Source organism: Lissotriton vulgaris, chromosome 11 (genome assembly GCF_964263255.1).
Source record: "Lissotriton vulgaris chromosome 11, aLisVul1.2, whole genome shotgun sequence".
In the NCBI taxonomy this organism is placed as follows: Eukaryota; Metazoa; Chordata; class Amphibia; order Caudata; family Salamandridae; genus Lissotriton; species Lissotriton vulgaris.
The window spans coordinates 174,730,171-174,752,984 of NC_141699.1; the positions used below are offsets into that span (position 1 = coordinate 174,730,171).

General features: G+C 48.6%; 1 protein-coding gene across 1 annotated transcript in view; it reads left to right on the forward strand.

Annotated features, from left to right (window-relative positions):
• Positions 1 to 16,750, forward strand: part of TRAFD1 (TRAF-type zinc finger domain containing 1) — a 305,815-nt gene extending 289,065 nt beyond the window's left edge. The window contains exon 12 of the mRNA XM_086943078.1: positions 16,204 to 16,750. Within this exon, the coding sequence (XP_086799204.1) occupies positions 16,204 to 16,251 (48 nt within the window). The 3' untranslated portion in view covers positions 16,252 to 16,750. The remainder of the gene's footprint in view (positions 1 to 16,203) is intronic.
• Positions 16,751 to 22,814: the final 6,064 nt, after the last annotated feature.

Sequence of the window (22,814 nt, forward strand, 5' to 3'; positions counted from 1 at the left end):
AGTAGGACAAAAGATCTTACAACATATATTCACAAACCAGCGCTCATCTTCCACCCAGCCACCACATGACTAGCAAACCGCTACAAAGTCTATACACAGCATGTGAATCCAGAAAAGATTCACGCTGCAAAATATATAGTTTCTTACCTTTCTGTAGTTTTGCAACTTGAAGAATTTCCTGGATTCACTAGCGAACTCACGGGATGGGGGAAAAGGGAACAAAACACAAAAAAAAGAATCCAAAGATGGTGATCAAAGGTGGGAGCTTCCAGAGGAAGCACGTCAACGTCACAGGAGAACACCAAATGGTGGTATGTCGATGCCCAACAACAAAGAAAAAGAGAAATACAACAATTCCGGTCCCAACCACTAGATGGTGGAATAATGCACAGCATGTGAATCCCAAAAACTCTTCAAGCTGAAAAACTTCACCGACTGGTAAACTATACGTTTTCAATGTTAACAATGAAGGGAAACATGCGGTTTCACGGGTAAGTACCCAATTTGCAGTTCCAGTTTTCGAGGTTTAAGGTCAGCAGAGGGCAAACTTGAGGTAAGGACAACATCTGCACCACCAGTGGCACGGGGCGACTGGGTGCGGAGGTCAAATTCGAAGATGGGCCCAATGCATTTCAGTAGAGACTGCGGGCTCTTGAAGCCATGCTGCTTGCAGGTAAGTAAATATGTTGCTGGGTGTAAGCTTCAGGGGTTAGAGCAAGCACGGGGGGCACAAGGCAGTACCAAACATTCACCACCAGTGGCACAGGGTCGGCCGGGGCAAAGACAGTGACTGACGCCCAATGCGCTTCAATATAGAAACTCTATTGGAGTAACAGTTACAGGTGTCGAACCAGAGGCTGAACGAAGGTTTTTGGAGACAGCAGAGATAAGTGGAGAAGCTGTGGGTCGTAGCGGTGCCGTTGGTCAAGCTCCCCAAGGCCCAGGGTCTTTGAGTGCAGTGGTGTCCTTTAAAGTAGGTTTATTTCTCACCAGGGCATGTCGCGGTATGGGGAGCCTAGGTATTCACACTGCAGGCGCCGTCGTGGAGTCCAGGAGGGTTCAGCCAATGCTGGACTTAAGGTCAGAATTGCCGGGGAACCTGTTCTGAATCTATGGGCCACCTACACAAGACCCGATTGTGTTTGGGTGCAGAGTGGGCAAGACTCAAGGTTCCGGAGGGCACCAGAGTCCGTTGTGTAGATTGTTTGGTGACAGGTCTGCTGTCCTCGGCAATTCTGGTCTTTATCAAAGGTCAGGCAGTCTTCTTCAGGTTCTGGAGGTTGCTGGCTACAGGACAGGCGTCCTCTTCTTTGCATGATCTTTAAATCTGGAGACAGGCTGGTAGGGCTGGAGCCTAGTCAGTAGGCATCTTCAGGCTTTGCTGCATGGTGTCCTCTTCGTCCTTCTTAGGTCGGTAGGAACTAGTTTGAGTCTGAGGAAGACCCCTAAATACTAGGGGCCAATGGGTCCCTTACCTGGGGTGACTACACCCACTATTATGCCACCCTCCTGTGGGAGGGCATAGACCTAGCCCTGTTTGGAGGGGGTCACCTCATCTTCTAAATGGAGGGGACTGAAAAGTGTGCTCAACTTCACCTCCAACACGAGGGGTGGAGTTGGAGAAGAGGCGCACACCTCCCATTCTTTCTAAGTTTCTCGCTGGTTCTCCCACCCAAAGTAGGGGTCTGAACCGGTGGAAGCCAGCTGCTGATAGTAGGAGGGGCTGGGTCGGCTTACAAAGGTGGCAGGCCTTTGAAGCTTCCCTCTCGAGCACTCTGCCCATCCTTGGGAGGAGATGTGACACCTCTGCGCACAGTATGTGCTTCGTTTCTGACCTCCGAGAGCGGAGGGCTCTCGACCCAGGGGTACAGAAACATTTCTGGTGGTGACAGGTTGAGTACAGCTGGGTTGGCAGCTTTTCAGTGGCACCTCTAAGGTGCCCTCTGAGTACATGGTTTAAAAAATCTCCCACTGGAATCAGTGTGGATTTGTGAAAAGGAATGGTTTGGTACCAAACACTCCTGGTTTCAGTGAATCCATCATGGTGCTGGGGAACCCTAGTTGTTGAGTTTCCAGCCCATCTACTCTCTATGGTTTCCCTGGCACTTACAGTAATCAAGAATGGACTTAAGTATTGTAGGGGCATATCTGCTCACGCAGATATGACCACACCTGTGGTATAGTGCACCCTGCCTTAACGATGTAAGGCGTGCTAGAGGGGTAACTTACCTATATCTTTGGGAGTGTAGGCTGGCATGGCACCCAGGCAGGCTGCCATGTTGACTTTGTTGTTTTTCACTCCACCCAGGCATGCAAGCTACATGGGCAGTGGCATGGCCTTGGTGAGGGGTCCCTAGGGGACCTTTTTCAACTCCCATGCCTTAGGTACCCAGGGCCCCATTTACTAGGGACTTACAGGGCCTGAGTTGTACCAATTGTGGGTTTAGTTTTAGGGAAGTCAAGCAGGACTCTTTGAATGAACAGCTCTAAGGGTGGAGGCAGAGGCATGCCCTGCAAGGAAGCCTCTACTTTCAAAAACTGACTTGCCCTGCTTCCCCCGACCACTCAACACCTGTCGGGAAGAGTCTTGAGGGATTTCTTTCCTGTTGGTGGTTAACCTCCAATCAGTGGGTCTTGTCCTTCATCAAGCACAGCTATGCCGGGAGCTCATTACCCCCCCCCAACAAACTTAATTCCTGCCCCCACCCCACACCGTCCCAGCACACATACCTTCAGCTCTGAACATCTCACACTTCCTCACAAGGAGGATCTGAAAGACACGTTGGTGATAGATTCCTTACCTTAGAATATCCCCAGGCGTCAGACTGGATTCGGAAATTTTTGCGTAGCAGTACCCTTGCGCGTCGGTAGGCGTCGTCTGCGGCTCCACGTCAGTCGTCGGCGCCGCCGTGATGACGTCGTCGGAGTACTTAGACGCCGCCAGCGCGTGCTGACGTCAGTTCTTCTTTTTTCCGCGCCAGCAAGCGCAGATCTGGAAAAAGCAGTAACCCTTAATCAATTTTTGACTAACTTTTTGGATCATTTTTGATCATCTTTTCGAAGTCGATCGACTCCGGACGGTGCCTAGGGATGCCTGGTTTTAAGCACTGCGAGGATTGCGACCGCACAATGTCTGTCACTGATCCTCACAGTCGGTGTCTTCTATGCCTCGGCGTCGACCACGACGACAAGACCTGCCCCGACTGCCGGGCCCTGTCTTCAAAAGCCAGGCGGGAGCGGTCCCGCAGGCGACTCTAACTCCGACAGTCGCCCGCACCGCGAAAGGTGCCGATCCCATGGGAGGTCGAGGGACAAGTCGCGGGGTCTGAGCCATCACAGCTCCGAGAGTCGGCATCACTCCTCCGGGTCGAAGTCGTCGACAGGTAAGAAACACAAGAAGTCAAAGAGACGTCGTTGCTCTACTGACTCCCTCCGACGCTCGCACGACGCCGCCGGGGGTTCGGGTGGCACCGCCCACGCGGCTCCATCGGAGTCGCAGGCGCTGCGTCCTGCTCCACACCCTCCGGTCCCTGGGCAAGACGCAACGCCGGAGGAGATCGAGCGCTTCCTCATAGCCATGAGGTCCCTCTCTCCTCCGACGGGCTCCGCGGCGCCTTCGGGCCCAGCGGACCCGTCTGGGGCCCCTGGCGGGTCGGCGGCTTCGGCCCGACGCAGTCGGGTGCTTCGGCCTCGTGCCTTCGGGCCCGGCGCCGCAGGGTCCCGGCGCCGCAGGGCCCGGCGCAGCAGTGCCCCACTGGATCCGCTTCGGGATCCGGGTCGCCAGTTGTCCCCTCCTGCGGCCCCGTCCCAGATGCCTCCCTCGCTCCGGTTCCGGCGTCGGAACGGCGCCGCTGGGCGCCGCTTAAGACGCCTCTTTGGGAGTTTACCTTCTATGAACCGGCCTCATCGTTTGACGACCCTGACTATCAGGGGATGGGTGAAGAGGAGCATTGGGAGGGGTCTGAGGACCCTCTGACCCGAGAGTGTCAGTCTCAAGAGGACTGGACAGGTCGACTTGGGGATGCCAGTGGTCTGGACACATCTCCAGACACTGGTTTTGTCTCGCCTCCTACCGTGGCTTCGGAGGAGGGGGCAACCTACATTGTGGTGTTGATGATGGCAGCCAAGGCCTTGGGCCTTGAGCTCCCCGTCGCGGCCGTGAGGACTAACCTCCTCACTGAGGTCCTTAAACCGCAGTCATGCTCGGCCAAGCCTCTGCTGCCGTTTAATGAGGCCTTGTCCGACGTTCTTTTGGGCACTTGGTCCAGGCCCGCTACGGGTTCGCCCGTAGATAGGAATGTTGCCAGACGCCACCGCCCGACCCATGTTTCCTGTCCACCCACCCCACCCCCGAGAGCCTGGTCATCCAGGCATCCAATTCCCAGACCGCATTCCCGTCGGCTCCGCCGGACAGGGAATCCAAGAGGTATGAGCAGTATGGGAAAAAGATCTTCTCATCCCTTAGCTTGGGACTGCGGTCTTCCAACACCGCATGCCTCTTGGGCCGCTACACCCACTCTTTGTGGGATACGGTTGCGGAAGTGCTGCTAGAGTGTCCGTTGGAGGTACGGGCCAAACTCGGCCAAGCCCTTGTGGAGGGCCGGGATGCAGCCAAATATTCAATACGGTGTGGGCTGGATACCACCGACTCACTAGGTAGAGCGATGTCAACGACGGTGGCGATTAGACTCCACGCCTGGTTGAGGTCCGCCAACTTTTCAGCCGATGTGCAAAACACACTGATGGACATGCCGTTTGATGGCCGTCTCCTTTTTGGCGACAAGGCAGACCATGCGCTTGAGCGCTTTAAGGACTCCAGGGCTACGGCCAAGTCCTTGGGCCTCTCAGCCCCGCGCCAGCAAACGGGTGCCTTTTGCTCCTTTCGTGGCCAAGGAAGGGGCGCCCCCCACGTGCCGCCAGCCACGCACCGCAGACTAACATCCAGCGCGGTGGCGGCCGTGGAAATCGCCGTGGAGGCGGTCGGGGACAACGGCGAGGCCAGTCCACACCCTCCCCCGCAGCATCCGCCTCAAAACCCTCCTAGTCCGTGCTTTTCAGCCCATGTGACGCCAGTGGGGGGCAGGGTTCGCTATCGCCACTCTCACTGGCGCACTGTCACTTCAGACAGGTGGGTGCTGCAGATCGTCCGAAGGGGCTACTCCCTCCTTTTCGAGACGACCCCTCAAGTCATGCCACCGCAACACCACTGCGTTTCCGGGGATCATTTGCGTCTTCTGCAGGAGGAATTTCGTCCCTCTTGGCCAAGGGGGCCATCGAGCGCGTTCCTGGGCCAGAAGTAGGATGTGGTTGCTACTCCCACTACTTTCTGGTACCCAAGAAGGGCAAAGGGGGCCTTCGCCCTATCTTGGATCTACGGAACGTCAGCGGCTTCCTCCGGAAGGAGAAGTTAAAAATGCTGACTCTGGCTCAGGTCTTAGCTGCCCTAGACCCAGGAGACTGGATGGTAGCGTTGGACTTGCAGGACGCTTATTTCCACATCCCCGTCCTGCCGGCCCGACGGCGCTACCTGCAGTTAATGGTGGGACACGAACACTTTCAGTTTACCGTGCTCGCCTTCGGCCTTACCAGCGCCCCACGGGTGTTCACCAAGGTGATGGCGGTGGTCGCAGCTCATCTGCGCAGGTTAGGGGTTTCAGTCTTCCCCTACCTCGACGACTGGTTGTTGAAGACTGATTCGCCCCAGACAGTCGTCGGCCACCTCCAGACAACGGCAGACCTCTTGCACCAGCTGGGGTTCTCCATCAATGTGCCAAAGTCACACCTGTGCCCCTCTCAGAAGCTCCTTTTCATCAGAGCGGTTCTCGACTCGGCGCAGTTTTGGGTTTACCCACCCGAACAGCAGGTTCCGGATATACAGGCTCTGAATCCAATCTTTCAGCCTTTATCCCGAGTTTCGGTCAGGTTGACGCTGCGGCTTCTAGGGCTGATGGCTTCCTGCATCCTTCTGGTGCATCACGCCCGTTGGCGGATGCGGGCTCTGCAGTGAGACCTGAAGTTTCAGTGGGCCCAGCATCAGGGCAACCTGTCCGACCATGTCCTGATCTCGGTGGGCACTGCGAAACAGCTGCAGTGGTGGCTCACGGACCGCGATTGGGTCAGCGGCAGATCCCTCTCCCGTCCCCAACCGGAGCACGTAGTTGTGACGGATGCGTCCCTCCAGGGCTGGGGAGGCCACATGGAGGCAGAGATCAGATGCCTCTGGTCTCCGGCGGAGTCCCGGCTCCATATCAACCTTTTGGAGCTACAGGCGATTCGTCTAGCACTGAAGGCATTCCTCCCCTCTGTCCGGGGGAGTGTAGTGCAGGTGTTCACGGACAACACCACCGCCATGTGGTACTACAACAAACAGGGCGGGGTGGGGTCGTGGACCCTCTGCCAGAAGGCTCTGCGCCTCTGGCAATGGCTGGAACATCAGGGCGTGACCCTGGTGGTTCAACACCTGGCAGGTTCTCTGAACGCCAGGGCGGACGAACTCAGTCGCCGGTGCCTGATGGATCATGAATGGCGTCTGAACTCGTATGTGGTGCAAGGTCTTTTTCTGCAGTGGGAGAGCCTTGGTTAGATCTATTCGCCACCGAAGAGAACGTGCAATGTCATCAGTTCTGTGCGTTGGAATTTCTAAGGCGCACTCGCTCGGAGACGCTTTTCGTCGCGAGTGGAGTTGCGGTCTGTTGTACGCCTTTCCGCCTATACCACTTCTGCCCAGAGTGCTGAAGAAGATCAAGCGCGACCGGGCACAAGTCATCCTTGTGGCTCCGAACTGGGCACGAAGGTACTGGTATCCCGAGCTACTCAGTATGTCAGTCGATCCTCCGGTTCGTCTGCCTCTTCGGGAGGACCTTCTGTCGCAGCAGCAGGGGACGGTCCTCCACCCGAACCTGTCCAGTCTCCACCTCCATGCTTGGAGATTGAGCGGCGACAGTTGAGGCCATTTAACTTGCCTCCTGAAGTCTGTAACATCATTCTGGCAGCCAGGCGTCCCTCCACAAAGTCGGTAAACGCCTGCAGGTGGAACAGATTTGTGGCATGGTGCACAGCAAAGGCTCTGGATCCTCTCTCTGCCCCTCTTTCTGAGGTTCTCCTCTTCCTTCTTTCTCTTGCCCAGCAGGGCTCTGCTCTGGGCACTATCAAGTGCTACCTTTCTGCTCTTTCAGCCTTTTTGAGGCTGCCTGATCAACCTTCTTTGTTCAAGTCCCCTATTGTTAATCGATTCTTGAAAGGCATCACACATACGTTCCCTCCTGTTCCCTTTGTGATGCCTCAGTGGGACTTGAACTTGGTTCTTACTTTTCTGATGTGCGCTCCCTTCGAGCCACTTCACAACTGTCCTCTCCGCCTTCTTACATTGAAGACTGCCTTCCTGGTAGCCATCACCTCTACCAGGAGAGTGAGTGAGCTCCAGGCTTTATCCTGTAATCCTTTCCTTTCGGTCCATCCGGACAAGGTTGTGCTGCGGACAAGGCCCTCGTTCCTGCCCAAGGTAGTCACAGCCTTCCACATCGTGCAATCCATCACCTTGCCCACCTTCTTTCCGCCTCCGCATCCCTCAAGAGAGGAAGAGAGGCTCCACCGTTTGGACCCAAAACATGCGCTATCTTTCTATCTGGATCGCACACGCCAGTTCCGGGTGGATGACCAACTCTTTGTTGGTTACGTGGGCGCTAAGAAGGGAAAAGAGATACACAAGCGGACCATCTCGCGGTGGATCATATTGTGTATCCAGGCGTGTTACTCCTTGGCTAAGAAGGAACCCCCTGTTGGGCTGAGGGCTCATTCCACTTGAGCCACGACTACTACTACTACTGCCTTGGGCCGAGGAGTGCCCTTGCAGGACATTTGCCAGGCAGCTACGTGGGCCTCGCTGCACACGTTTGCAAGACATTATTGCCTGGACAGCCAAGTCCGGAGGGATGGCTTCTTTGGCTGTTCCGTCCTCCAGGACTTTCTGGTGTGATTATTGGTTCGCAGACCCACCACCGGGGTTGGCATTGCTGGGGTATCTATTCTAAGGTATGGAATCTATCACTAATGTGTCTCTTTCAGATGCATAAGTTACTACTGGTGTAACGATATATCTGTAGGAGACATTAGTTAGTGATAGATTCCTTACCGACCCACCCATCCTCCCCGTTCTGGGAACCAATATCTAGGGTTAAGGTCATCCCCCTTTCAGGGCCCTAGTTTCAAGGCACCAGTGTTGGTTTTTGGCATAGCTCTGCGTTTCTGGCGCGGAAAAAAAGAACTGACGTCAGCACGCGGAGGCGGCGTCTAAGTACTCCGATGACGTCATCACGGCGCCGACGACGGACGCGGAGCCGCAGACGACGCCTAACGACGCGCAAGGGTACTGCTACGCAAAAATCTCCGGATACAGTCTGACGCCTGGGGATATTCTAAGGTAAGGAATCTATCACTAACTAATGTCTCTTACAGATATATCGTTACACGAGTAGTAACTTGTGCTTCTGGCACGCCTGTCAAAAGGGCCCATATAGCCAGTGCCCCACCAATACCTGGGCAAAGGCATCTTACTCACTATACTTCCTCAGTCCCAAAAAGGACAGATCCCTCAGACCAATCCTCGACCTAGATCCTCTAGACTGATGCATCCTTTCAGAACACTTCCACATGGTCACTATGAGAAAATGGGGTTCTGTTGCTGTATCCCCCGACTTTTTTGCCTGGCTTTTGATGCAACTTTGACTGTAGAGTACTGGGTTCCTGCTGTCCAGATTCCCAGTACCAGTGCTCTTTCCCTAAAACTGTACCACATTTGGCATTTCAGGCCCCCGTGAGTCCCTAGTAAATGATGCCTTGGGCACAGGGAATGAAGAAGGTCCCTTAGGGCCCCCTCACCTAAGCCATGCAGACTGTCACTGCAGCATGCATGGCCAGGTGCAGACAAAACAACAAAGTTGACATGGCACACAGCCTGTGTGCCATGCCACCTAGCACTGCCCAAGATATAGTTAAATCACTCCTCTAGCAGGCCTTATCCAGCCTTAAGGCAGGGTGCACTATATCACTGATGTGGGCATATCTGCATGTACAGATATGCACCTACATAAATATTTTATATTACTTAATATGGGAAACTACCTTTACAACGATTTTTTTTAGAACGAGTGGCCTGAACAACGACGTAGACCTCAACCACGACTTTTTTAACCACGACTTCCTTAACCACTACTTCATTTAGAACGAGCTAAAGGTAAGTTTAATCAACATATTATTGTAATTTTTTGTTTTAAAGAAATTCTTTTTAAAGTTATAGAATCTAGTTCACTGAGCCAAAGCCGTGAATGTCAAGAATATGGACCAGAATTACATTGAATATTAACCAGCCCACGTAAATGTTTAATTGCTGCTTCTGTGAACACCGGTCTCTAGGACATTGATGAAGCTCAGAATGAGCTACAGAAATTTGAGACATTTGTGTTCTCATGCTTCATAATGTCTGAAAAAATGAACTACATTAAAAAAGAGCAACTTGGAGCAACTTGGAGAGAGCGATACCGCAGCAGTTTCGCACAGAAAAACGCTTGTACAAGAGAATTCACAGGGACGTGTTAGTCTGATCTTTGACAGGCTTTGTTCAAGAGATGGCATTTGTGGGATAGAGGCGTGAGTTATTGGGGAGATAGTAATTTGAGAGTGATTGAGCGCCTTTCCTCAGGCATCAGACAATGCCATCCTGTTTAATTATCACTCAAGATCAGCAAGTGTCACGGGCCCTGGTAGAGTGACAGCCCTGAAACGGGTTTGTCTATTATCTTGCAAATACTGCGCAGTTAAAGGACAAATAAACAACATGGACATGTGCATTAAAAATAAACGTGTGACACTGTGTTCTTCTCTGTTTAACCCATGACTGCGTTGCGCATTTTATACTTTAGCTAAAAACTCCTGCACTGGTAATAAAACGTGGGTTCGACGAGTTGATTTGAACATAGTGGTAGATTCGGATTATAGCTAAAATGAATATTTTTCGTTGTTCAGTAAGTCGTGGTTCATTAATTAGTGGTTTGGCATTGTTCGTTGATTAGCCTTCGTGGTTTAGGCACTCGTAATTTAAGAGGTAGTTGTTAAATCATACAACCACTTAATATTGCAAGTGGATGGGAAGCCATAGAGTACATGGGCAGGGAACTTGATTAGGCCTAAGCCTGCTCACCCACACTATCACTGAGAGCGCACTGTTGGTTTTACATTAAGCCCTGTACGCTTTTGGGGAACCCCTGACTCTGTGTAAGGTATAACCACCTAGTGGCAATACCAAATACAGAGCCAGTTTCTTACAGTCACCCTAGAGGATGTTATTCTCCTTCTGCAGCAAGGCAACTTCATGGCCACCCTCTACCAGAAGGATGCCAACTTCCACATCCTGATTCATCCAGAAATGTGCGCTACCCCCCTTCATTGTAAGTAGTCAACATTACCAGTTCAAAGGGCTGCCCTTCGAAGTCTCCATGACTCCCAAGAGTTTTCACCGAGTGTCTAGCGTTGGTAACTTGCCACCTAAGAAGTAAGAAAATCCATGTTTTCTCCTACTTCAATGACTATCTGATCAAGAGTGCAGGCAGACGAGCATGCCTGGCTTACACCCAGGCCTTGGTCTTCCTCCTTCACAGCTTGGGGTTAACAGTAAATGTTGCAAAGTCCTATTTGGAACCAATTGAGATCCTATTCATTGGGGCAGTCCTCAATTCAGCCATGGGCAAAGCCTACCCCAGCCCTCTGAGGTCGCAGGCATTCCAGTAGCTGCTGACTCCTCTTTTTCATCCATTCAGTCAGCTCCCAGTCCACACTGTGATGTGCTTCCTAGGAATGAGGGCCTTATGCATTACTATAGTACTCTTCGCCAGGCTTCCTATGAGTCCGTTTAAGTTGTGCCCTTCAAGCCAATGGTCTGGTCACATGGAAATCTAGCGTTGGTAAGGGACAGTATCTATCACTTTCTGCAGTGGTGGAACACAACAACCTGTTGCAGGGCAGACCCAGTCCCTCAGTGGACCATCAACGTGGATGCAACCCCAAGCAGTTAGGAAGCACAACTAGCTCTCAAAGCATTTCTCCTCTAGATTCGAGGTATAGTAGTCCTAGTGCGTACCTGCAATATGACCACCATGCTCCACCAAAAGAAGCAGAGAGGCACCCACTCATGTTCCTTGTTGGACCTAGTGCAACAAATTTGGCGCTGGGCCATCCATCATCCGGTCCTCCTTCTGTCCGAGAACCTGCCTGGAGTGGACAAGTACTTCTCAGTTGAGTGGGAACTCCAAGAAATCTGCTTCCTTAATTCCACAAGCTGGGTACCGTAGACCTAAACCTTTTTGCCAAAGCGAAAAACGCAAAAATCCCAAAAACTTTGTCTCCAGGTTTCTGCACCCCAATTCCATGGTTAATGCCCCGTGGATAAATTTGTCAGGAAGCTTTGCCTACACCTTTTTTCCCTCACCTACCGATGTTGTACTTGGTCTGGAAACTGAAGCAAACATCCTTCACCCTCATCCTGGTAGCTCCAACATGGGCCAGACAACAATGATTCTCAACCCTGCTCGAGATATCCATTGTCCCGCACGAGAAGCTCCCCAACAGGCTGTGCCTTGTCACTCAAGACCTCAGCAAGGTCGGACCCCAGTCAGCTCAACCTAGCAATTTAGCTTCTGAAGTCAGAATTTGGATACTCTAGGCTGCTGCAGGAGTGCATGTATATACTGTGAGCCTAGCAGGTGCATGTGAAGGGCCTACATGCTTCTAAGTGGAGATGTTTTGTGCACTACTGCACTCCAAACAACATTAATCCACTTATCCCTACAGTACAGGACATGGTGACATCCTACACCTTCAAAGGTCAGGGTTGGTTTTTGCGTCAATCAAGCTACACCGAACTCCTGTTGCTGCAAACATGCACAAGAGAGAATACTTTTCTCTTTAAAATCCCCGGTCCACAGCCTTCATAAAGGGCCTTACATGGGTAATCCCACCTAGGGTATTTCCTGGCCAAGTCTGGAACCTTAACATTGTCCTGATCAGACTAAAGGGGCCACCCTTCGAGCCCCTGCATATGAGCCCCTTGCAGTTCCTCTCTTGGAAGGTTGCTTTCATCACAATTGCCTTACTCAGAAACATTGGGGAATTGCAGAATTCTCAGGACAAATCTTATGTTTTTGCCCACGGTTGTCTCCCTTTCCACCTTAAACCATCGACCTCCTTGTCTTCTTACCATGACCTTACTCAGTAGCTGAAAGAGCACTGCACACGCTTCACATTAGCTTGCACAGACAGGGCGCCTCTGTGGCTTTCCTCTTGAACATACCTTTGAGACATATACAGAGATGCCATTTGGTCCTCTCCACACTTTTACCAATCATTATCGTGTGGAGGTCCTATCAAGAACACCGGCCAGAGTTGATCAAGCTGTTCTCGAGACTCTGTTTCAGACCTCTGCACCATCCACTGGCAAACCACCTCTTAGGAGGGTACTGTGTTTCAATCTGTGCACAGCATGTGTATCTGCAGCCACCCACTATGAACAGAATGTTACTTACCCTGTAAGCATCTGTTCATTGCATGCAAATCTGTAGATACACATCTTCCCACACTCCTCCTCAGAAGCCAGTGGTTGTTACTGATCTCTCACTTTAAACTGATTCTTTCTCCTTCCATGGTTACTATTCTTCATGTACTCACTACTCCATACTGGCTCTCACCCTCTGGGTGAAAAACAATCTAACAATGGAGTCTGACCATGCACATCTACATCCAGAGGAGGAGTTCCGGAGACCTTGTGACTCAAATGACTGCTTCGAAGGAAAACAACTTGCAACATCTGAGCCCAACATTAGAGGGTTGGCGTATACACAGCATATGAATCTACAGCACTACATGCAGCAAACAGATGCTTACAGGGTAAGTAACTTAATCCTTTCCTTTTCCAGGTAAAACCACTGAGTGGACTGTAATTTACTGACGGCTGTTATTTGCTTATTGAGTTATGAACACAGACGCCCACACCCTCTCTCCCTGAGTAAGCTTTGGACTGTTCAACTGTGCTACCCTGAGAGTCAAGTGCTAAAGGAGTGTACTTGGTCATCGTTTGTGGGTCAAAAATAAGGTCTACCACAAGAGGTAAAAGTCCAATCCGGAGTCCAGTACCACAATTGCCCTTGTATTCCTGAAAAAGTACCCACAATTAGACCTAAACATTTATTTGTAGCATGTGATGGTCGTAGATTCATCTGCTGAGGTTTAGTGTCGACTCATCCGATATGCATTGCGCATGTTGCTGGCCTTTGTTAGATTGTTTTGGGCTCATCGGGTGAGTGTTAGAAAAGGAGCAATAAAGTGACAGAATAAAGAAGCTTGCATATAATTGTGACTGTGTAAATTACAGTACTAAATATATTAAAGAATTACTGCAACCAAAAGCTTCCGGGGGGAGGGTGGGTGCATATCAATCTAAGGCACTACAATCTACGAACAGATACTTGCAGGGTAGGTAACATATTCCATTTGTAGCATGTGTGTGCTGTAAATACATATGCTTAGCATCCACGGTAAATCAATACTCCTCTTTGCGGTGGCTAGTGACTGGTTGCAGTACTCTTTTAAAAATAGTGTTTTAAGTACAGCATAACCCAGTCTTGTTTGTTGGTGTGGGATTAGTAAATATATGTAGGTTATTCCATGTCGCTGCTTTAGAAATCTCTTGTATGGGGATATTTCCTAGAAAAGCCATAGTGGCTCCTTGTTTACGTGTGGAATGAGCCTGTGGTGGTACCGTAAGTATCGCTTTGACTTTTTGATGACCAGTTTGAATGCATCTAACTATCCATCGCGCAATTCCTGCTTTGGATACAGGTGCCCCTTGGTGAAATTTGTTAAAAGCAACAAAAGCTGTTGTGTTTTTCTAAAAGATTTTGTTTGATCAATGTAGAACCTGAACACTCATTTAACATCTAATGTAGGGCTTTCTCTGGCAATGCGTCTGGGTTCGGAAAGAGCACTGGTAGCTTGACGGTCTAACTTGCATGAACGGCTGAGACTTCTTTAGGTCGAAATATTGTATTAGTCCACAGAACTAAATTTTTTTAGACTATTTTAAAGAAAGGTTCTTGGAGCGTTAGTGCATGTAATTCACTTATCCTTCAGAGAAAAGTGAGAAAGGCAGCTTTCCGTTTTAGAAATTAGAGTTGACATGAATGAAGTGGATCGAATAGTAGTCCCATGCACATGGTAAAGACCATGTTTAGGGTCCACGCTGGGGCTGGTGGAGTGGAAGGGGGGATAACTCTTTTTAGTCCTTCCATGAATGCTTTGATTTCCGGTATTTTAAACAGGGACATATATTGGCTGTTTTGCATGTAGGCAGATAGTGCTGCTAAATGTAATCTGACAGAAGTGTAAGTGAGCTTTGTTTGCTGCAGATGAAATCGATGCCCTTTAATGTATTGGACTGAAGGTGTTAAAGGCTTAATGTGCTTACTTGTACGTTAATGTACAAACCGTTTCCATTTTGCAGTGTAACATGCTCTAGTTGTCCGCATACAAGCTTGTTGAAGGATGTCTATACATTCAATCCATTTTAAATGCCCAAACAAGAGTATTTCAGGATCCAAAGATCTATTTGCTTGAGATCGAGATGCATATTACTCTTCCTTGATCCTGAGTTAGTAGATGTGGCCAAGGAGGTAGTTGTTCATGTGGCACTTACGATATTTACAGTAGGGTTGTGAACCATGCATGCCTTGCCCATGTTGGGGATTAATGTTAGAGACGTGTGTGTTAACTTCTGAACCACATATGGAATTAGTGGGAGAGGAGGAAAAGCAAAGGCAAATACTCCTGTCCAATTCATCCAAAGGGCATTGCCCCTGGAAAGAAGGTGGAGGCACCTGGAGGCGAAGCTTTGGCATTTGCGTTGAGGTGAGCTACAAACCAGTCATTGTTCGGTATTTCCCATCTTTTGACGCAAGAGTGGAGTAGTGCTAAATTAATCTCCCACTCATGTACCTGCTGATGTGTCCTGCTGAGCATATCTGCGAAGTCTTTGTCCATCCCAGGTAGTTATATTCTGCTAGGAGGTGGATTTTGTGATAGACTGCCCAGTTCCAGATGCACTCTGATATTCGGGTTGCAGTGAGGAATATCCCCCTTCTCCACCCCCACCCCCCATTTTTAAATATAATGCAATGCAGTCAGGTTGTTTAGTGGAATTAGTATGACTTTTTGGTGTAGGTCCTTGTGAAAAGCTTTGAGGGCTATCTGAATTACTAGAAGCTGTAGATGATTGATGTGTAGATGTGTCTGAGCTATTGTTTATACACTGTGAACCGTGAGATCTTGCATATGTGCTCCCCAACCCTGAAGGGATGCATCTTTCATAATGGTGACTTGCGGAATTGGGGCTTTGAGGGCCTGCCTTGCAACAAGTTGTTGCTGTTCTACCACTGGAGAGAGCGATGATTTGCTGGCCCTGCCAACACTAGATCTTGGAGATGCCTCGCCGCTTGAGACCATTGAGATTGGAAAGTGTGCTGAAGGGGATGCATATGTAGACGGGCATGTGGTACTATGGCAATGCAGGAAGACATGACTAAAAACCCCATTACTTCTTGGACTGTGAGTTGAGCGTCTGGTTGAAAAAGAGGTAATGTTTCTGTGAACTTTTGCACTCTTTCTGGACTAGGATATGCTTTGGCAGTAACAGAACTGAGAGTTGCAACGTGGAAGGGGTGAATTTGCAATGGTTGCAATTTGGTTAAATTGGCTTTGCCTTGCTGACCAGCATTAGTGTGCACACAATGCACATACAAAATAGTCTAAGCTGTTGCTGCCTTTTGGGGTCTACTTTCCAGGGCAGTCTAATGTTGGGTGCTAATGCCATGTCCTAATTTTGCTCCTTGTAAATCTGCCCACTCACTCCTAATACAGTTCACATAAGGAACTACAACAGTAGTTTGCCACAGTTTGTGGCATAGCCGGGATTTACTGATTAATGTCACCTAGTGGCCTAATAATTGTAATTTCCTTTCCATTTTTCTAGCTAATCCATTGCCTGTTTTATTTTTTATTTCACAACAACTAAGATGATTTCCTTTCTATCTTTTCTTCCTACGAATTTGATTTGTTTTTTTTGTAATGAACATAAGCAAGAAAATGTTCCATTTTTCTTCACAGATAAAAAACCAGAAAACTGGTGCTGGAGATGTCGAGAAGGAAGAATAATTCAATGTGACTTACGGGGACCTAAGGACATATCTAGCACCAGATTGACATTGCAAAGATTTTTATACTGCTATGCTTGGTGCTCATTTATCACAACATGAACTTTTCGGCTGACTTTTCATTCTGAACAAAGTGTACTTTCTACGTTTTTAAAATCTTTTTTAAAGACAGTAGACATTTTTGTAAGTAAGTATTTTTACATGAGAATACAAACTGGAGAACACAATGATATTGCATTCTAATTAGTAATCCAAAAGCAATTTGTAAGTCTGTAGTAAATGTCTGGAATTGTCTTGTTGTGACACCTATGTGTATTGATCATATGAAAATACCTAAGCGTGCCAGTGCAGTGTATTGTCCTTTTCCATGTTTGTGTTGTATTTCAAAAAAGAAAAGCCTGCATCATGATCTATGAAACTGCTCTTGATAATCTTATTGTTTTCATATTTCAATTAAAATGGCTTTTCATACTAAAATAAATAAAATAAATACCCTTCCATATTTGACTGTTTTTAGTTTGTTTTAGAAATAAGCAAGTACATAGTAAAGAATAATCACTGAAGGCTAGTGACTTACCTACAGACACATCTGTGGCAGAAAGTAGTTGAGGTCTAGTAAGTTACCTCTAAACTGAAGTTATGTTATGTTTATGTAATCGGACATGGTTCCAACACTTTTCCTTGCAATAAATTGAACAGTGTTGCACTGAAATGTTGAGTCTCTCATCGTCCACAGCAAATTAAGTTCTCCACCTCCCCAACTTGTTGATCATGGTTAATTACAACTGATCTTAAATCACTCTGTTGACCTATTCGACCAACCCAACTCTTAGGTGAAATAGAGATGTTCCAACCTGCTTTATTCTGGTGGATTCGAAGTATGAATCCAAAAAGAAGGAAAATGGGGCAAGTTTAAAGAGGTCCAACATACGTGCCCCAACTCATGCTGTGTACAAGAAGGGTACGAAGTTCCTCTAAGTGAGAAGAAAAAGGACAAGGAGATACTACAGAGAGGGTGGGTCAAATGTAGACCCACACTGGAGATAAAGGGGAATTCCCTTTGTCGGAACTAGGGCTCTCACACACCTAGCAGGCTAGGTGTCATGCTTCATCATATGAGCCTGCCCCACGCTGCAATACTGGACGGGGCTCTTTGGGGGGGATCTTATGTTCCTGCCAGTGGGTGCAGTGGAGGTGAGAGGCCTAGTGTGTGTAGATGTGTTGACCGCCGGATACTGTTGCAAGTAATCACTAGACCACAGTTTAGGTGAGTCGTGTTTCTGTTTTCACCGTTTGTGTGGTTTACAATGCTACTTTGAGCTTATTGGTTTTGATACATCTCTTTTAATCGTACTCCCTCCGCATGAGCATTTAGACACCTCCTATACCTTATTTTCTCCTAGTACCACATGGCACGTATGCAAGAATGAGAAAACTTGTTCACCTTGCACATATGCCATACTGGCACTTTTAGATAAGGTTCACGAGATATGACCCTTGTACATTAATTGTATCACTGTGAAAATGTATCCTTTTTTTGTTTTGTTTCCTTCCAGGTTATCAACCTGAATATGTGGTATGTAGGGTGTACTCTACCACGTTGTATAGAGAGCATTCATTTTTGTTTCTGAAGAAGTGCCCCGATCCTCCTGACATATATGGCACAAAGCATGTTGATCCACTGAGAGTAGGTCACAGATAGCTAGAAACATTGCCTCTAGATCACGGCCACTCTCTGCACATTTTTAGTCAGGCAGTCTACCTTTAGAATAAAGACCTGTTAGGACTGACTGACCTGTTTTAATCCACCTCCTCCCCCCACACATCTACTCACTAGGCCTCTCACCCCCACTGCACCCACCAGCAGGAAGAGAAGATCCCCCGCCAAAGAGCCCGTACTGGGTGCCCATCGGGTATTGCAGCGCCGACCTGACGAGGGGCAGGCTCATATGATGAAGCATTACACCTAGCTGGCTAGGTGTGTGAGAGCCCTAGTTCCGACAAAATGAATTCCCCTTTACCTCCAGTGTAGGTCTACACTTGACCCACCCTCTCTGCAGTATCTCCCTGTTCCTTTTCTTCTCACTTAGAGGAACTTCGTATCCTTCTTGTACACAGGTGGATTCTAAGTGCCATTTCATTTCTCTAGACACGGTTTCATTGTCTTTGACCAACTCATCTGGATATGCTGCTCTACCAAAAACCTCCTGCATAAGTCAGTTTTATTTTGTTGAAATTTTCTCTATCCTATGGCCACCTGAACATATAACCAGTTCTCACTATTTCAACTTTTGGAGGGTCACTCAACCCCCCAAAGGCACTGAAAATGTTAATTGCTACCATGCTGCACTGGGCTAATGGTGCTTCCCCCTGGAGCCGTAGAGATGGTGAGGTCACCCAAGTTTCGTCACTCCATATATATTCACTGCAAACTTTCACATAGCCCTCTATGGATTTATCAGCCTCCAAAGATCCTCTCACACCTTGCGTTTCTTGCCCCTAATGTCCATATGCCCCTCATGGGCTAGATAAGAACCGTGCGCTTCATCACTTTGCGTACTACCAACAGCCCCAATCTTCTAATCCACCCTATGCTTTGTCCCCTTCTTTCAGAATTGTTCAACATGCCTTACTTCCTTATTGTTTACAAATTCCATATACTCTCTCACCCACTAGTATTGTGTTTTCACATTACCTTGTGCATAGACCGCCTACTTCCTTACTCTTCGCATGCTCCAGGAAAATCTTCAAATGGCTCCCCATCAACACCAGACAAACAGTCACTCAAGCCTTAGTCGCCAGATGTCTGGACGATGTCAATGCACTCTGCGCAGCAGTTGCCACTCACATGCTGAAGTGATTGCAAACCATACAGAACTCAGCAGCCAGACTCCTCTTCAACCTCCCCAAACAGACCCACGTCACCCCTCTCCTTAAACTCCACTGGCTCCCTATCCAGAAGAGATGTCTATTTAAGATGATGGTCCACACCTACAAAACCCTACACAACCAAGGGCCAGCATACATCAACCACCACCGGAACTTCCACCTACTCTCTAGACACTTGCGATCTGCCTCCATGTGCCTCGCACACACAGCCCACATCCGCCGCAGCAGCAGAAGTTGCTCCTTCTCCTACCTCACTGCTAAATCCTATAATGACCTCCAACGGCGTGGCTTTTTGCAAAGATCAGGTTACAATTGCTATTCTCTCTTCTCTGCCAAAGCTCCTTCTCTTAAACAAAACCGCGCCAATACCAGAGTTCCTTGCAGCAGTAGAAGTAATGTTTACATGTTTAGTGATAGATTTCTGACAGATACTGTACTAAACCTAAGCATTACCTCAGTTGGTCATTGTCCCGTAGAGCAGAAACTTTCCTAATGGCCACACTTGGTTCCGTTCCTATTTGTGAAGCATGGTGACCTAAGTAATCCTTCAAAACATGAGGGAACTGGGAGCAATCAAGGTCCGGCATATGTGCTCCCTGACATGGACCATAAAGGAAGGGTATGCAGTTTCTATAGAGCACCTCGTGGGAGACCACACTTTGTCATCCCACTAAACAACAGGTCGAAGGAGTATAAATAATTGGGAGCGAGAGCCCTCACTTACCCAAATGAGTGGGATGTTTCATCATCGGGCAGCTCCTTGTTAGGGTGGCGCTGCAATGCCTAACTGGCCCCTAGTGGAGGCTCTTTACCGAAGATCTTATCAGATAGAGTTCCATGAAGAACTGAACATAAAGGTGTCTTGTCTGTAGATAGGAAGAAAAGGGTGCAGGAGTTAAAAATTACTAAGGGAAGCCTAAAATCTATTTATTCTACTGGTGGGCCTTGTCATAGTTGGGAACAGGGTGAAACAATGAAGGAAGTGATGTTTCTTTGTATCTCAGGGGATTAAATTATGAGAGGGTGAGGGAGAGGGAGAGGGTGAGGGTGAGGGTGACTAAGGCAAGGCCCACCATGATGATGAAGCATGCCACTCATTTGGGTGAGTGAGGGCTTTTGCTCCTGTCCTGATTACTTATACTGCTTTAACCTGTTTGTAGGAGGTTGGCTTAGTATGTGGTGCACACCTATTTAAGTCAAGAACCTTGCACTAATCCAGACAAGCCTTATGGTGATTTTAGAGGTCTTAGACAACCAAAGAAAGCTCTCTAGTGTATGCTGTGGAGAGCAGCCTTCAGGCTTAGTCTAGAACAGCGGTCTTCAATCTGTGGGGCGCGACCCCCAGTGGGGTCGTGGAGTCCTGGGAAGGGGGGTCGCAGATTCTGCAGAGTGCAGTTCCTGGCAATGGGCTGAGGGTGCTCACGGCGGAGGCCTAATTCACACCGAGGTGTGAAAAACATCAACGTCTCATTAACAAGTGAAAGGTCTTTTGAAGACCTGTCAAGTACTTGGGTGTGACTGTGTGTGTGTCCCTGAAGCTGTTACAGCCGGGCTCACATACACGAGCTGGGGGGGGAGGGGGCTGGGGGAGTGGCTGTAGTGTAGCCCTTTGAGTTCAATGGATGTTGTGCACCTGGAGCTGTGGGTCCCGAGACACGTCCCCCGCCCCCAGCAGGGAGGCACAGAGATGCCCTCCCATGAGTGGGAAAGAAGAAGGAAGACGATGCAGAGAGATACTGACCCCCCATGAGAGGCACAGAAAAGGTGGGTGGATGGATGGATGAAAGGCTGAAGGATGGACGGATGTGTGAAAAGGTGGGTGGATAAATGATGAGTGGATGGATGAATGAAAGGGTGGATGGATGAATGATGGATGTATGGATGAAAGGGTGGATGGATGAAGGATAGATTGGTGAAGGATAGATGTATGGATGGAAGAATGAAAGGGTGGACGGAAGGATGGATGGATGGATGAAAGGATGGATGTGTAAAAAGATGGGTGGATGGATGAAAGGATGGATGAATGATGGATGAAAGGGTGGATGGATGAATGATGGATGAAAGGGTGGATGGATAGATGAATGGTGGATGTATGGATGGAAGGATGAAAGGGTGGATGGATGAAGGATAGATTGGTGAAGGACAGATATAAGAATGAAAGGGTGGACGGATGAAGGATGGATGGATGAAAGGGTGGATGGATGAAGGATGGATGGATGGATGAAGGATGGATGGATGGATATGTAAAAAGATGGGTGGATGAATGATGGGTGGATGAATGATGGGTGGATGGATGAAAGGGTGGATGGATGAATGATGGATGTATGGATGGAAGGATGAAAGGATGGATGTATGTATGTATGGATGGGAGGATGAAAGGGTGGATGGATAGAAGGCTGCATGGATGAATGATGGGTGGATGGATGTGTGAAAAGGTGGGGGGATGAATGATGGGTGGATGGATGAAAGGGTGGGTGGATGAAAGGGTGGGTGGGTGGATGTATGGATGAAAGGATGGATGGATGGGAGGATGAAATGGTGGATGGGAGGATGAAATGGTGGATGGATGAAGGATGGAAGGGTGGATGGATGGATGAAGGATGGATGTATGGATGGGAGGATGAAAGGGTGGATGGATGTATGAATGGTTAAAAGGTTGCATTGATGAATGATTGATGGATGTGTGAAAAGGTGGATGAATGATGGGTGGATGGAAAGAAGGGTGGATGGGTGAAGGATGGATGAAAGGGTGGATGGATGTATGGATGGGAGGATGAAAGGGTGGATGGATGAAGGATGGATGGGAGGATGAAAGGGTGGATGGATGAAGGATGGATGTATGAATGGATACAAGTTTGCATGGATGGATGTGTGAAAAGGTGGGTGGATGAATGATGGGTGGATGGAAGGAAGGGTGGATGGGTAAAGGAAGGATGGGTGGATGGATGGATGGATAGATGGATGTGTGAAAAGGTGGATGGATGAATGAAAGGGTGGATGGATGAATGATGGATGTATGGATGGAAGAATGAAAGGGTGGACAGATGATGGATGGATGAAATGGTGGATGGATGAATGATGATGGATGGATGGATGTGTGAAAAGGTGGAGGATGAATGATGGGTGGATGGATGGATGAAAGGGTGAATAGGTGAAGGATGGATGTATGGATGGGAGAATGAAAGGGTGGGTGGATGGATGGGAAGATGAAAGGATGGATGGATGTATGAATGGATAAAAGGTTGCATGGATGAATGATGGATGGATGTGTGAAAAGGTGGGTGGATAAATGATGGGTGGATGGAAGGAAGGGTGGATGGGTAACGAATGGATGTATGGACGGAAGGATGAAAGGGTGGATGGATGAAGGATGGATGTATGGATGGAAGACTGGAAGGGTGGATGGATGGATGTGTGAAAGTGTGGGTGGATGAATGATGGAGGGATGTGATGAGGTCTAACAGGCGCATTTATGGTTGTCAAAAGTTGATGATGAGGAGTACCAGTTTCTAGAAACTTTTGTCGGAAGGGGGTCCTTACGCCTAAAAAGGTTTTACAAGGGGGTCTCGGCATCAAAGTTTGAAGACCTCTGGTCTAGAATGAGTTTTAAGCAGCTTGTTCTTACCAGAACTAATCATATAGTGTAGGTTAAATTAAAAGAACCACACAGTTTAG